The 17,271-nt window shown below is 36.9% G+C and overlaps 1 protein-coding gene across 2 annotated transcripts in view; it reads right to left on the bottom strand.

Moving 5' to 3' along the window:
• Nucleotides 1-17,271, bottom strand: part of PDE3A (phosphodiesterase 3A) — a 326,093-nt gene that overhangs the window by 53,102 nt on the left and 255,720 nt on the right. For both annotated transcript variants that reach the window (XM_004473228.5, XM_058282866.2), the window contains exon 5: nucleotides 17,068-17,192. In XM_004473228.5, the coding sequence (XP_004473285.3) occupies nucleotides 17,068-17,192 (125 nt within the window). The remainder of the gene's footprint in view (nucleotides 1-17,067; nucleotides 17,193-17,271) is intronic.

Here is a 17,271-nt window from a genome sequence, read left to right as displayed (position 1 = left end):
AGGTCACAGGGAGCGTGGCACGAAGCTCCTGGGGCAGGCTGTTGAGGACTGTGGAGACCAAGCCCAGGTTTTAATTGTTGTGTCTTAAAAAACACAGGGCCCCCTGGACTCGTTACTTCAAACAATTCCAAAAATCCCGATAGCTAACTGCGAGTCTTTAACAGTCGTCTGTCACTTCCTTTTTTTCTTTTATCAGAACTTTAGTTCAAAGCCTGTGGTTACATTAGACATTTCTGTCTTGACGCAATGCAATGTGTATTCTGAAGGCAATTTATGAGAAAAGTGATCTTTTCACCGCTAATTTTTGGTAGTTTCCAACTGATAGCCTCAGAGAAATGCTATTCTTTCTCCTTCACAAATCTCAAAATCTACACAACCATTAGAGTTCTTGGAACTCATGGATTAGCTTAATTTAAACAAACAAACCGACTTTAAGACTCAAAACTTACTGCCTCGGATGAAATTTAAGGTAAACCTTGCAACAGAGGGCAAGCTCTTTGCTCTGTAGCACCATTAGTCCACATATTTTTGAACCCTTAAGCATGAGTCTTGGCAACAACCACAAGAAGCAGGGATAATTTTATTCTGTAGGTGAGAGGATAAAGGTCTAAACATATAAAGTCAATTTTCCAAAACCAAGCCACTCTTTCTCACAGTGTAAATTATCAGAGTTCACTTAAAGTTTAGAAAACAGAAAGGATTAAGGAATGCTGGTGTTAAGGACCTCTTCTAAAACAATACTTATGCACATAAAGTAGTCTTCAAATAGATGGAGATATATAAATGCAGATAACCAAATATTCTCTCTTTTTTTCTGCAAATGGTAGTCTCAAAAGAAGTGATTTTGACACAGGAACAGGTTACTCCAAGGAAATGGAAGGAATGGCCTTCTTTGCAAGTCTTTAAAAACAGATTATTTTCTAAGGTATTTTAAGTGCCATCATGTCTAAAGATGGAAGGGTGAATTTTATGACTTTTTGCTGTCCTATTCAATATTATGTTACATACTCACACATATTTATATACATGCACACGAGGGAAAGACTTCAGATAAACAAGCATTCTTTCCAATATCTTTACTTTTTATCTGATTACTTTTAAGAGAGTCCAGAAAAAGACATAGCTTAAGAAATGTAAATCTCTGTGTGATTCAAATTACCCTAATATGAAATATGTAAAAATAAAATTTTAAAATTGAAAAAATTTTAAATGTAATTGGAAAAAAGTCTAAAACACCAGTTCTCTTCATTAAGTTCACCTTTAATCCCTTGTTCCCAAGAACAAGTAAAAATGTGTATCAAGACACAAGGAACTTTAGGCAATCAACGAAGAAGATGAACAATGCTGGAGGAAAATTATTTAAGTGAAACTATCCATAGTTTGTACTGTAAAACTCTCTCCGTTTAATTGAACACAGCTAGACAAGCTTGGTTAAAAAAAAAGCTATTGAGGCAAGGCAACCAATCGAGGCGCTAAGCTCCCAGGGAGAAGAGACTCTCAGACGGATGGTCCCAAAACCCTGTGAACGATTCTTCCCTTCGGAGCATTATTTGCTGACTTCTGGCTCTCAGCAAGAGAGTGAGAATCCAGGCAAAGGGACGCATGCACTGAGAGGAAGGTAAGCCAACCGGGCTTTCAGCAATGGCTCTGGGCTGACGACACTGAAACTGAAGTTTGGGACAGCCCTGGCAGGCAGAACTTGAATGCCCAACATGCCAGTGAGAAGGAGGGAAGTTACCCTCTGAGCCATCGCCAGCAGTTCTTCACCTTTTTTGTTCCATGGGCCCCTTTGCCCGTCAGGTGAAAAGCAGGGATCCCTTACTAAGTCCACACTGTACGGTGTATTATTATTTAATAAAGAGACCACACCCACACTAACACGTCCCCACAAGAATAATGTTTCTGGGAATTTGCAATTCAAGCTCATGGACCCTCTGAAATCTTTCCACAAAGCCCTTGAGGGTCCGGGGACCCCCTGGTTAAGAACCCCTGCATTAGGCTAATTCTTTTTCATTATTATTAGTGAGGTTGTAGGTTTATAGAAAAAGCATGCATAAAATACACAGTTCTCATATGCCACCCTATTAATGTGGTTCATTTCTGCATTAGTATGGTATATTGGTTATAATTATTGAAAGAATTATTTTAGAATTGTACTACTAAGTCTAGTTCATGGCTTACATTATGCTTCACTGTTTGTGTTGTACAGCCATGCTTTTTAAAAACTTTTTTTATTCTAGTAACATATATACAACTTAAAATTTCCCCTTTTAACTGCATTTAAATATATAATTCAGTGGACTTAATTATGTTCACAATGTTCTGCTACCATTACCAAAACTTTTCCCTAATAGAAACTGTACAATTTAACCATTGCAACCTGATCCCCTAATCCTACCCCAGCACTGGTAATCTATCTTCTAGTTTCTGGTTCTACAAATTTGCTTATTCTAATTATTTCATATCAGTGAGATTATATAGTATTTGTTCTTTTGTGTCTAGCTTATTTAACTCAAAAGGATGTCTTCAAGGTTCATCCATGTTGTCTCATGTATCAAAACTTCATTCCTTTTTATGACTGAATACCATCCATTCTATATATTCATTTTGTTTATCCATTGATTGGTTGATGGAAACTTGGGATGCTTCTATCTTTTGGCAATTGTGAATAATACCACTATGAACACCATGTGCAAATATATGTTCTGGTTCCTACTTTCAATACTTTCGGGTATATACCTAGAAGTGGAATTACTAGGTCATGTAATTCTGTACTTAACTGTCTTCCACAGTGGCTGCACCATTTTACATTCCCACCAACAATCAATGAGTGTTCTTATTTCTCCATATCCTCTCCAACACTTACTTTCCATTTTTAAAAATAGTAACCATTCGAGTGATTGTTAAATGGTATCTCATTATGGTTTTGTCTGCGTTTCCCTAATGGCTAATGATGTTGAACACCTTTTCATGTGCATTTTGGCCATTTTTAAATTGGGTTGTCATTTTGTTGTTGAGTTGAAGGATTTCTTTATGTATTCTGAATATTAAATCTTTATTAGATATGTTTTCAAAATATTTTCTCCCATTATGCAGATTGCTGTATAACATTAATGATAAAGTCCTTTGATGCACAAAAGATTTTACTTTTGATGAGGCTCTGTGATGCTTAAGTTCATGTGTCAACTTGGCTAGGTTATGGGGTCAGGTTTTTGGTCAAGTAAGGACTGACCCAATTGTTACCATGAGGATATTTTGTAGATTTATACCATCAGTAACTTGATCACATCTATGGCTGATTAGATCTATATTCAACTAAGGAGATAGCCTTCAACAATGAGAGAAGTCTCATCCAATCAGTTGAAGGCATTAAAAGAAGTGATGGTTTCAGCAAACAGAAGGAAGAATTTCCATCTCTACTTCAGCTAGCTAGCTTCTCTTCGAGAATTCCCTGAAAACCTTTAATGGAGTTCCCAGCTTATATGACCTGCTCTACCGAATTTGAATTTGAATTTGCCCATGCCCACAGCCATTTATTTTACAATAAATCTCCTAATATTCATTCCCTCCCCCACTCTGTTGGTTCCACTTTCCTGGAGAACCCTGAAAAATACAGATTTGGTACCAGGAGTGTGGTGGGTAAGTGGGTCTTATATAATGAGTCCACTCTCACATTCCAATCTCTCTAAGCCTTTGGATCACCTCATCTACATTATCCCAGGGAAGTTCTGACATTTTGACGTCAGGCAATATAGGCCACTGTTTTAGTTTCCTGGGCTGCTCAAGCAAATAAAATACAATGGGTCAGCTTAAACGATGGGAATTTATTGGCTTATGGTTTTGAGGCTAAAAGTAAGTTCAAATCAAGGCAATATCAAGGCAGTGCTTTCTACTTTAAAACTGTGGTCTTTTGGGGTTGGCTGCCAGGAATACTCGTTCTTTAGCTTGTCATGTGGCAATGCACGTGGAAGCTTCTCCTGGTCTCTCCCTTCTCTTCTGTGTCCCATTGATGTTCAGCTTCTGGTTGTTCCCTCTGCCTTTCTGTCTGTCTGAATTTTACTCCGCTTACAAAGGAGTCCAGTAATAGGAACAGACCCATGTTGATTGAGGTAGACCACAACCACAACTTGACTGAAGTAACTTCATCAAAAGGTCCTACTCACAATGGGTCCATACCCACAGGAATGGATTAAATTTAAGAACATGTCTTTCTGGGGTACAGACAGCTTCAAACCAACATGACCACCTTTTGGTCCATGTTTCAGTCAACCACCCAAACTAACTCTTAGAGCTCTTTATAACCTCACAAGTTGCAATCCTGAACCCAGAATCTCTGCTTAGTAGGCCCATATCAATATGTTCAGCCTGATCCAACTTTATGTTCCTTCAACCATTATCTAGCACCCATAATATTCTTTCTCACACATATTGCCCTGGTTTTTGTCTATATAAATTGAAAAATTCATGAAGTAATTTTGGAGTTTAGGGCACCTTCTCATGGGCCACACTTGATACCTCACCTTTTTGGGGTCTATTGGGGCTTCAGCCCAGTTATTGGTCTAGAAAGAAAAGAGAGGGGTTCAAGATGGGTCATGAGAGGAATTAGAAGTGTCTCACAAGCCAACTACCTTAGGGAATTCCACCATGGTTTCATCTAGTGAAACAGGATTAATTTCCTCAGACAGAGGTGTGAGGGTGTTTCCTTAAAAGGAGGTCATTATATGTTTAACAGGCACAGCAGGGTTAATTCTTTTCAGGTGGAGTTTGGATGGCTCATTCTTCAGGAAAGACTGGAGATTGGGTGACTGATTTTTAGGGCAGATAGTTAAAGGTTTATGTGTCAAAGAAGACACAGCAGAATCTAGGGTGTCAGTATCCCCACCATCATCATTAACATCTGTATGTTCCCATTTCAATTTTCAGGATGCCATTCCTTTCCAACTGATGCCCTCACTTTAACAGACACACCTTGCAAGGTTGGGAATTCAATTTACATTGTAATTCGGACACTTGCAAAAGGTTCTGGGTCTGGTTTTCAGAAGACTGAAGTCTGCAGCTACATGAAATAAGATTTTCTTTCAGGGCAACATAAAATTTTCATGTCCTTCATATGGTGCTTAAGCTAGGAATTTGAACCCAGGAGCTCATACTTTCATTTAACAACTATATCCTGTGTATTTAGGAAAAACAGCCAATGCAATATTTTTTCAACTTCCCAAACACTCTCACCCAGAACCTTGTCTCATATAAGCCTTTGAGTAGTCATATCCAATGGAGATATTTTGCATATTTCTATTACCACCTCACGCCATGGATTATCAGCGCCATATTGATCATTGGAAATGGAGTCATTTGTGCCTTTGAATCTAATCAGATTAGAGAAACAATTAAAAAAACCCCAGATCCAACTCAGAAATCTCAACTTAAGAGTTGTTTCTCAAGAACCACTCCCAGTACCATTTTACTTTGCTTTTATTGCTTGTGCTTTGAATGTAAAGTCTAAGAAACCATTGCCTATGCAAGGTTCTGAAGATGATTCCCTATGCTTTTTCTAGGAGTTTTATAGTTCCAGTTCTTGTATTTAGTTTTTGAACCATGTTGAAATGATCATTTATATGGAAAGTAGAGATCCACCTTCATTCTTTTGGATATGATCATTCCATTTTCCCAGCACAATTTATTGATCAGACTATTCTTACCTATTGAATGTACTTGACATGCTTGTCAAAAATAAGTTGGTTATAAATGTGAGGGTTAATTTCTGACTTTCAATTTGATTCCATTAGTCTATATGCTGCCCTTGTGCCAGTACTATGTTTTTCTGATTGCTGTGCTTTATAATAAGTATTAAGATCAGTAACTGTGAGTTCTCCAACTTGGTTCTTCTTTTTCAGGATGGCTTTGGCTATTTGGGGTTCTTTACTCTTCCATATGAATTTCATGATTGGCTTTTCCATATCTGCAAGAGGGCTGTTGGAATTTTGTTTGGGATTGTGTTGAATCTGTACATCACTTTGAATAGGGTTGACATCATAACAATACGTCATCTTCCAACCCATGATGACCTGATTTCTCTTAGCAATGTTTTGTAGTTTTCTGTACACAAGTACTTTACCTCCCTGGTTAGATTTATTCTTAGATATTTGATTCTTTTAGTTTCTATTATGAACAGAATTTTTTCCTGGTTTTTTTTTTTTCTGATTGTTGCTTTTGTATAGAAACACTACTGATTTCTGCATGTTGACTTGTACCCCAACACTTTGCTGAAATAATTTATTAGCTCTGGAGGAAGCTTTGTTGCGGCTTTTACAGGATTCTATATATATAGAATCATATCACCTGCGAATAGAGTAAGTTTTACTTCTTCCTTTCCAATTTGGATGCTTTTTCTTGCGTAATTGCTCACACTGGAAATTCCAGTATAAAGGTGAAAACAGTGGTGGCAGTGGGCATCCATGTCTTGTTTCTGACCTCAGGGTCAGGCTTTCAGTCTTTCCCCGTTAAGTATGATGTTGGCTAAGTTTCTCATATATGCCCTTTATGACATGGAAGAAGTTTCCTTCTATACCCAGTTTTATAAGTAATTTTTATTAAGAAGGGGTGCTGGATTTTGTCAAATGCCTTTTCTGCATGATTTGAGATGATCATGAGGTTTTTCCTTTCATTCTGTTAATGTGGTGTCAAATGCCTTTTGAACATCAATTGAGATGATATTTTTTTTTCCCTTCAAGCTACTAATATGGTATATTACATGAACTGGTTTTATTATGTTGAACCAATCTTGTATATATAGGACAAATCCCACTGGATAGTGGTGTCTAATTCTTTTAATGAGCTGTTGGACTTGGTTTGATAGTATTTTGTTGAGGATTTTTACATCTATATTCATAAGGGATATTGGTGTATAATTTTCTTTTCTTGTGGTATTTTTATGTGGCTTTGGTCTTAGGGTAGTGTTGCATTCATAGAATGAGTTAGGGAATGTTCCCTCCTTTTCAGTTTTTTGGAATAGTTTCAGCAGATTATTGTTAATTCTTGAAATGTCTGGCAAAATACACTTGAGAAGCCATCTATTCCAGGGCTTTTCTTTTTTGGGAGGTTTTTGATGACCAATTCAATATACTTACTTGTTATTGGTTTGTTGAGCTCTTCTATTTCTTCTTAAATCAGGGTAAGAAGTTTGTGTGTTTCTAGGAATTTTACCATTTCATCTAGGTTATCTAAGTTGTTGCCATAGTATCCTTTAATGATCCTTTTAATTTCATTATGGTTGGCAGTAATGTCTCCCTTTTCATTTCTAATTTTTGGTATTTGTATATTCTCTCTCTTTTCTTTGTCAGTCTAGCTGTTGATTCTATTGATTTTTTACTTCTCTATTTTTTTAACTTTGTTCTAATCTTTCTTTCCTTTTGCCTGCTTTGTGTTTAGTTTTTTCCTACTTTTTCTAGATCCTTCGGTTGCAAGATTAGGTCTCTGATTGGAGATCTTTCTTCACTTGAATGTAAGCATTAAGAGCTATAAATTTCTCTCTCAGCACTGTCTGTGCATCTTATAAGTTTTAGTGTATTGTGTTTTCATTTTCATTTGCCTCAAGATATTTCTTAATTTCTATTTTGACTTCTTCTTTGATCTACTGTTTAATAGTATGTTGTTTAATTTTTACATTATTTGTGAATTTTCCATTTGTCCCTCCTGTTATAGATTTTTAGTCTCATTCTATTGTGGTTGGAGAAGATGCATTGTAAAATTTAAATATTTTTTAATTTATTGAGACTTGTTTTGTGACTTAACATATATGGTCTACCCTAGAGAATAATCCATGTGCATTAGAGAAGAATGTGTACCCTGCTGCTGTTGGGTGAAGAATTCTATGTATCTGTTAAATCTAGTAGGTTTAGAGTATCATTCAAGTCTTTTATTTCCTTATTGATTTTCTGTCTAGATGCTCTATCCATTGTAGAAAGTGATGTATTGAAATCTATTTATCTCTTCACATTTGTTAATATTTGTTTCATCTAATTTTGGGACTCTGCTGTTAGATGCACATGTATTTATTGTTTTCTTGTTAATCAATATATAATGATTCACTTTATCAGTATATAATGATCTTCTTGTCCCTCATGGGAGTTTTCAACTTAAAATCTGTTTTATATTAGTACAGCTACCCCAGCATTCCTGTGGTAACTACTTACATGATATATATATATATAAATATTTCATCCTTTCACATTGAAACTAATTATATCTTTGAATTTACGGTAAGTCTCTAGTTTTTACTAGACACATAGTTGAGTAATGCTTTTTAATCCATTCTGTCAACTCTACCTTAAGACTGGAGAGTTTAATCTATTTACTATTAAAGTAACTACTGGTAATGCAGGACTATCTTCTGCCATTTGCTATTGCCTTTGTAAGTCATATCTCTTATGATTCTCAATTCTTCTGCTCATCAAATATTTAGTTGATTTTTTGAATTGTACCATATTGAGTCCCTCTCTTGTTTCTTCCTGAATATATTTTTCATATGTTTTCTTGTGGCTACCAGGGGTTAACAACCAGCAAGATGGCAGTAGAGTAAGGAGCTCCTAGAGTCAGCTCCTGCTACAGGGCAGCTAGTAAACACCCAGAGCTGTCTGGAGCTAGCTGAAGCAACTGTTTGGGGGCTCCAGGAGGCTAAAAGAGCATCCTGCCATATCCTTGAAGGAATGGAAAGAGGAGGCTTCCCATCTGCAGAGAAGACTCATAAGTAGAGTGGTCCATGTCCCAGAGGCCAGTGCCCATCCTTCAATGGAGGCACAAGCCTCCTTGGGAGCTGTTCTGGGGCTGGAATTGAAAGCTCTACTTCCCAAAAATGGGGGAGGAAGAGATGGCTGGGCACCAACTTCAGCTACTGATGAATAAATTCTTCAGGCTAAAGTATAATCCTGAGAACAGCTAGAGTTTGAACCTGTCCAAGTCAGAAAGAGGCTGGGAGCTGCCATCTTAACACCACACCTGGCATGAGGGGAACTGGGGTAGACTGAGAATCCCAGTGCTGGTGGGGACTGGCTTCTCTTCATCCAGATGAGACTGCAGCTCTAACCTAGACTCCAGTGCCACCTCCAGTAGGGAGGAAGCTGTGGGGACCTGCACCAGCCTCTCTGGGAAATTACCAGCTAAACTGCAGAGGATGGTGATCATCCTACTCTGATGGCATGAGCCACCCCAGGAGCTGTTCTGTGGCTGGAATTGGAAGCTCCATTTCCCAAAAATTGGGGAGGAGGAGATGGTTGGCTGCCAATTTCAGCTACTGATTGGTAGACTCAGCTGGCTAAGATATAACCCTGGGAACAGCTGGGATGTGTATTGGCCCAAGTTGGAAAGAGTTCAGTGGCTGCCATTTTGACTCTGCCCCCAGCCTGAGGGGAAGCCAGCCTGACCAAAAATTACAGTGATTGCGGGAACCAGTTTCTTTTACCCAGATTGGCCTGCAGTCCTAAACTAGGCTTCAGACCCACCTCTAGTAGGGAGGAGGCTGGTGGGCCCTGCACCAGCCTATCCAGGTAACTGCAGGTACCTTTGCCTGGTGCAGACTAGAAGTCAGAAGTCTACTGGGGCAACTACAGTCATCTTGGACCCTCACTGCATAGATTGCTGCCCATACCTGCAGCTCCATCTCTGCCTCAGGCAGGGGAGAAAGGGGCATGAAGCTTCATCAGTCTCTCTGGGCAACTACAGTCTAGGCCTGCATGACTTGGATTATTCCACACAGTTGTGACTCTGTCCCTACCCCTGGCAAAGGAGAAAGTTGGGAGAAGCTTCATTGGTTCCTGGTGCAATGAGGGAAGCTTGAGCTTCCACAGTCTATAGCACCAATTACAACATTGGCTCCTACTGGACAACCAGCAAGGAAGAAAGGGCAGGAAGCCCTAAACTAAAGAGAAAAACTGCACCCAGAATAAATACTCTAGTAACACAAATGCTGAGACACCAATAAAAAATTACAATCCACTCCAAGAAACAGGAAACTATGGCCCACTTAAAGGAAAAAGATAAGTGTCCAGATGATATAAAGAGTTGAGACAATTAATCATAGTTTGAACATAGATGTTCAAACAAATCTCCTTAATAAATTCAATGAGATGGCTAAATTAATAAAAATTAGGTTATTAAGACACTGGATGAGCACAAAAAAGAATTTGAAAGCATACATAGATAAATAGCAGATCTTATGGAAATGAAAGGTGCAACAAGTGAAATTAAATAAAACGATGGAATCATATAATAGAAGATTTGAGGAGGCAGAAGAAAGGATTGGTGAGCTTGAAGACATTGCCTCTGAAAGTGAACATACAAAAGAACAGATGAAGAAAAGAAAGAAAAAAATTGAACAAGTTCTCAGAGAACTAAATGACAGCAAAAGGAGTGCAAATATATGTGTCATGGGTGTCCCAGAAGGAGAAGAGTAGGGAAAAGGGGCAGAAGGAATATTTAAAGAAATAATGGTAGAAAATTTCCCAACTTTATTGAAGGACATAGATATCCATGTCCAAAAAGCACAACATATACTCATCCGAAAAAATCCAAATAGACCAACTCTGAGACACATACTCATCAGAATGCCAAATACCAAAGACAAAGGGAGAGTTCTGAGAAGAGCAAGAGAAAAGCAATGCATAACATATAAGGTATAACTAATAAGATTAAATGTTGATTTCTCACTAGAAACCATGGAGGCAAGAAGACAGTGGTCTGATATATTTAAGATACTACAAAAGAAAAACTTCCAGCCAAGAATCTTATATCCAGCAAGACTGTCTTTCAAAAATGAGGGCGAGATTAGAATATTCACAGATAAAAAGAAACTAAGAGAATTTCTAAGCAAGAGACCAGATTTTCAGGCAATACTAAAGGCTGTGCTAGAGCCTGAAAAGAAAAGACAGGAGTTAGAGGCCTGGAAGAGAGTCTAGAAATGAAGATTATATCAATAAAAGTAACTAAATGTGTCAAAAGAGTGGTGAAAATAAAATATGTCAGATAAAACTCAAATAGTCAGGAATAAACTTAACCAAGATGTAAAGCACTTGTATTCAGAAAACTGCAACTCAATGTTAAAACAAATCAAAAAAGGCCTAAATAACTGGAAGAACATTCCATGCTCATGGATTGGAAGATTAAATATCATTAAGATGTCATTTCTACTCAAATTGATATACAGATTTGATGTAATCCTGAAAATATTCAACCAGCATTAAAAAAAAAAAATTAAAAACACTATCATCAAAGTTATTTGGAAGGGTAAGGAGTCCTGAATAGCCAGAACCATCATAAAAAGGAAAAGTGAACTCTCATCTCCAGACTTTAAATCATATTACCTAGCTATAGTGGTAAAAACAGCATGGTACTGGCATAAAGACAGACACATAGACCAATGGAACCAAACTGATGGGTCAGAAACAGACTCTCACATGTAGGGTCAAGTTACTTTGACTAGCCCGTCAAACCCCCATAGCTCGGGCAGAATAGTCCATTCAACAAATGATAGCCAAAGGAAGGAAAGAGGACCCCTATCTCATACCTTATCTAAAATTTAACTCAAAATGGATAAAAAGCTAAAAATAAAAGAATAAAACTTTTGGAAGAAATTGTAGGAAAATATCTTCAAGACCAGGTGGTAGATGGTGGATTCTTAAAGGAGATAAGAGGAGGACTGAGATGGACTACAGATGTTTAATGTATGTAAAAGTTTTAATTAGCTTTACTGTAAAAGTGTAAAAATGTATAAAGTGGATGGTAACACACAGAGAATAACAGCTAGTTTATAAGTGGGGATGTGCCTGAAAATGGTAGTCTAGGTATGTAAATGTCAGTTGACAGAATGCTAGAAAATAACCTAGGAACTGAATAGCACAGTAAACCAAGAGGTAGATGAGACTTGTGGTTGATGGTACAGATGCAAGAGTGTGCTTTGTGAGCTAGTCAAATGTATATCACTACTGCAGGGTGCTGGGAATGTGGAGAAGAAGGGGAAAAATACAGCTGGAGTGACCTATGGACTGTGGTTAGCAGCAATAATATAATATTCTTGCATCTATGCCAAAGATGTGCTGTGTTGATAATGAGGCATCAGGAAAAAATGAGCCAAATGTACACTATGGACATGGTAACCATCAGATGATATTATCTTATCTGTAGCAAATGTTCTACCATAGTGTGGTGTGCTGATGGAGGGGTGTTGTTTGGGAATTCTGTACATGTGCATGACTGTTTTATGTTTACAACTTCTGTCATAAAAAATAAATATTTAAAAAATAATAATAGGGTGGGCTGGGGGAAAAACACACTGAATGTAAGCTAAGGACTATGATTAATAGTAAGATTTTGACAGTGTTCTTTCATAATTTGTAACACATTTCTCACGACAATGCAATGTGTTGGTGGAGGGTTGATGTATGGGGCCCCTGTATGATGTTATGCATGTTTCCTTTGTAAGTTCACAATTTTTACTATACACTTAATTGTTTCTATATGTTCATATATAAATGTCATAAAGATAATAATAATAGGATTGGTTGGGGGAAAATACTTTGTTTTGTAGTAATATTTTGACAGTGCTCTTTAATCATTAATTAAAAATGTTTAACAACAATGCAAATTATTGGTAGTAGAGTTATGAGAGTGCTGTATGATGTTATATATATTTGTTTTATAAGTTCACAACTATTGTTATACACTTACTGCTTATGTATGTTATGTATGAGTGATATACTTTAATAAATTAAAAACATAAAATAAATTTTAAAAAAATTTAACCTAAATATATAACAAATATTTGATTTGCTAACAACTTAACTTCAATAGCTGACACATAAATTATTCCTACACCCCATCTTTTTTTGTACTTGGTACACATTATATCTTTGTATGTTGTATGTCCCAAACCATAGACTTATTATTACTTTCTATGCAATTGCATTTAGCATCTTTAAGAAGATGTGGAGTTACATACCAAAACATATAATAGTGCTGGCATTCATTTCTTTATGCCACGTTGATATACTTCTAGTGTCCTTTCCATCTGAAGAACCTCTTACAGCATTGCTTGGTAGGACAGGTCAAGTGGTAATGAACACTTGGCTTTTGTTTATCTGGGAATGTCTTAATCTGTCCTTCTTTTCTTAAGGTCTCACCAGATACAAAATTCTTAGTTGGCAATTGTTTTCTTTAAGCACTTTAAATATTTCATCCCACTGCTTTCTTGCCTTCGTGGTTTCTGAGGAGAAATCAGCATTTAGTCTTATTGGAAATCCCTTATATATGACACATTGCTTCCTTCTTACAGCTTTCAGAACTCTCTGTCCTTTGCATTCAACAAATTGACTACTATAGCTCTGGACATATCTCTTCAGGTTTACCCCATGTGGTTTTCTTTGGACTTCTTGGATGTACATATTCACATCTTTTGCTAGGTTTAGGAAGTCTTTTGCCATTATTTCTTTGAATACTCCTTCTGCCCTTTTTTCTTTCTTTTATTTAGTATGCTTGGTACACTTGATGGTCACTTAGGCTATTTTTACTTCTTCTAATTATTTTTTCTTTATATTCCTTAACCTGAATCATTTGATTATCTTCTCAGTTCACCGATTCTTTCTTCTGCCAGCTCCAATCTGCTGTTGAAACCTTCCTAGAACTTTTTCCTTTCAGTTGTTATAGTCTTCAACTCCAGTAATTCTGTTTGGTTCCTTTTAAAAATTTCTGTATCTTTATAGAGATTCTCACATTGTTCATTCATTGTTTTCTTAATATCCTCTAATTAGTTTTTTCTCTGCATGTTCATTCCCCTCCTAGAGCATATTGAGAACCATTTTTTAAAGTCTTTTCCCAGTATGCCCTCAGTTTGTTCCTCTTTACTGATGTTTTCTGGATTTGTATCCTCTTCACTTGGATAGGCCATCATTCACTGATTCTTTGTCTTGTAATCTTTTGTTGTGCAATTTTTGCTTTAGTATTTTCAACTGTTAACTCTGATATTTAGACTCCGAGCTGTGTATTGTTTGAGTTTGTATTTAGCTGGTGTTATGGCAGAGATTTCCTTGAGTGCCAGAAGCTAACAAAACCAAAGGAACCAAAGCGAATTGACTTTGCTTTGGCAAGTCTTTGCAAATTGACTTTTCTTTGGCCAGTGCTTTCTTTCAGAGTTCAGCCCTCCTATCCGTGATCTGAAATAGCTGATCAAAAGAAGTGATCAGTGACTGGACTTCCGATCTCTGGATCTTTGACAACTGTATCTTTATATCCCACCAGGACACCCATAAGCTGCTTCATGAGCTGGGGTTGAGGACCCTACTTCTGCCTCCTGTGAGGCTAGGGGATGGGCATGGTAGCTGCTGGAGAGCGAATGGAGAGTGAAATTCCCTGGTACTTACCACAATTTATCAGTCTCTTTCTCCCACTCTTCCCTGTATGCTGCATAGCATTCTACTAGGCTCCAGACTTTCACAACAGTTAATTCTGACAGCTCCTGTCAGTTGAATGGTTACACTGGTGGAAGGAATGATTCTGGAGCTTCCTACTATGTCCTCTTCCCACAACCCTCCCTTGTTTTCTTCTAAGTAAATTCTCAATTTGCTAAAGGCAGATGATTTTAGGAAGCGAAATATAGAACTGCTGTATGATCCAGCAATCCTTCTACTGGGAATATATTCAGGAGAATGGAAATCAAGGACACAAACAAATATTTGTACAGTAATATCCATAGCAGCATTATTCACAATTGCTAAAAGATAGTAACAAAAGTGTCTGTCAACCAATGAATGAATAAACAAATTGCAGTGTATACAAACAATGGAATACTATTCAGCTGTAAAAAGAAATGGACTTGATGCATATGACAACATGGATGAATCTTGATATTATATTAGATGAAATAAGTTGGACACAAGGGATGAATATTTTATGGTCTCAGTGATATGAACTAAACATGATGAATAAACTAATGGAGTTAAACTATAGAGTATAGGTTAGTAGGAGACAGAACATGGGTTGAGGTATGGGAGTTGCCACTGAATGTATATAGAATTTTAATAAGGCTTATTTTAATATGTAGAAATGGGTATAGTTGATTACACATTATGATGAGTATAACTAACAATGCTGATTTATAAATGTGATGGCAGCCTGAAAGGGTTAGTTTAGGGAAGTTAATGTTAATTGACACACAGCTAGTGGATAATCTAGGAACTGTATTACATGATTTTGGTGGTGGATGAGGATTGTGGTTAATAATGCAAATACAAGAATGTTCCTCTATTACGAGGTGTTAAGAATATGGTGTTACATGGGAAAAATACAACTAATCAATTTATAGACTATAGTTAGTAATATTGCAATATTTTTGTACCAAGGACAAAATATATCAATGCTAAAGGTAAAAAAGGGATATGGGATTTAGTTTTATGAGATGTGAGTATAATCAAGCCTTTTTTTTTTTTTTTTCATTTTCTTCATTAACAAGAAGACCTTGGTCTTGACATTTAACCAATACGTGTTCATTTATTTATCTTTCTGAACACTGGAGAAACAACTGAATTTGTTTTTAAGATTGAATAAGATAAATGTGCCTAGATAAGATTTTTTAACGTTATGCTTCCATAATTTGTTAGGCTTCCTTTTGTCTGTTATTTTAGTTTTTCAAGTTGATACAAAATTTACGAATTTTGAAAAAAGCAGCAGCTAGGCAGGAAGCTACTGAAATCTTAACAGAGTTTTTTTGCAGTCCTGAAAAGTTTTAGAGTTTGGAGAAGTCCAAGGAGAGTCTTAGTAAACACCCCAGGCAGGCTCTTAACTGAGACTCTAGGCATGGGGACAATCCAGACAGAATCTTACAAACCATTATACCACAGTCTGAACTAGCACAGATCCTAGCTGAATGATGTAATCTTCCCTTGAATCATGTCACTTTCCCACCTAAAACCTTACTGTTTTCAATTAATGTCCAAACTGCTTCTCATAGCTCACCAGGCATTCACCATCAGGCCTCAGTCTACACACTGGTTTTCATCTCCCAGTACTCTTCCCTTTCTGCTCGTTACATTTTCCAGCCATTTCCAATCTTAAGTTACTCAGGTTCTCTCTGAACAAGTTGGGCACTCTCCCATTCTTGGCCTTTTGTATCTCTTCTTTCATTTGACAGTCTTCCCTCATTTCCTTAACACACTACACAGTAATAGCTGTTGCCTTGTCTATATTCTCCACTAGAATATAAATTCTGTGACAGAAGGAACTAGGTCTGTCTTAATCACTGCCCTATCCCTGAAATTAGTTAAGTGTTTGAGACAATGAACATACCACAAATATTTGCTGAGAGAATGAAGTATGAGGAAAGTGAGATACTGCTGGTTAATAGAGTATATGGACCACAACCTGGAAACTCCCTTGCAGTAGTTAGATGCCAGATCCTGGATGGGAGACTACACATCAAAATTGCACTTTACTGGAAAGGAAGGGAAACTTACCCATAATACTATTGGGGTATTGTGGTTGCTGAATTGTGTGCTTTCTCAAAAAGTTCTCAAAGACCCTGAATTGTATTTTCTCCAAATTTAAATACATTTTCCTTTCAGCATGTATACATTTTGGGGGAGTGGGTGACATAAAGGATTTCTTAAATTATAATATGTACAATAAATGTAGCATTTCCTTGAACTCATATACATAACATACTCTTAAAAAATAATTTCCTTTTAAAAGAATATTAAAAATAAATTTGAAAATTTTTAAGTGCACCATTAGCTTATATAGTAAAAGATGAAGCTTCTGGAGATTACCCTCAATGGAGACCATGATTTCCCATTTATCTAACAAGTTCAGGATAGGCAATCTGGCACAGCATCCTTAAAGGAACAGATATCAAAATACATGAAAATTCAGGTAACTAATTGGTTATTGAGGCTTTTTCCTTTTAGACTAGACAAACCAAAGGCTTCTGAAGGTAGAGTGCCCTCAGACTCTTAGTTTAACACTTAAGACTTGGTTCACTCCATGGCACACACTCAATGAGTATGAACTCTTCTCCCAGTAATTGCTTACCTGGTCGATTTTGCTTTTTGGCCTTTACATGGTTAGCTGCAGAAACAGCATAGGAAGAAGAGAAGGATCTGCTTTTGGTGAGGGTCATCATCATTGGGTTATTCCAAGAATCAGGACCAACAGCACTGGACAGACAGGATATGAAGAAAAATGAAGAAAATTATTCATCAGAACTCAACCATCACGTCCATATAAATTTGCCAA

The sequence above is a fragment of the Dasypus novemcinctus genome, chromosome 20 (genome assembly GCF_030445035.2).
Source record: "Dasypus novemcinctus isolate mDasNov1 chromosome 20, mDasNov1.1.hap2, whole genome shotgun sequence".
NCBI classification, from domain to species: Eukaryota; Metazoa; Chordata; class Mammalia; order Cingulata; family Dasypodidae; genus Dasypus; species Dasypus novemcinctus.
This window is presented reverse-complemented; position numbering and strand designations above follow the sequence as displayed.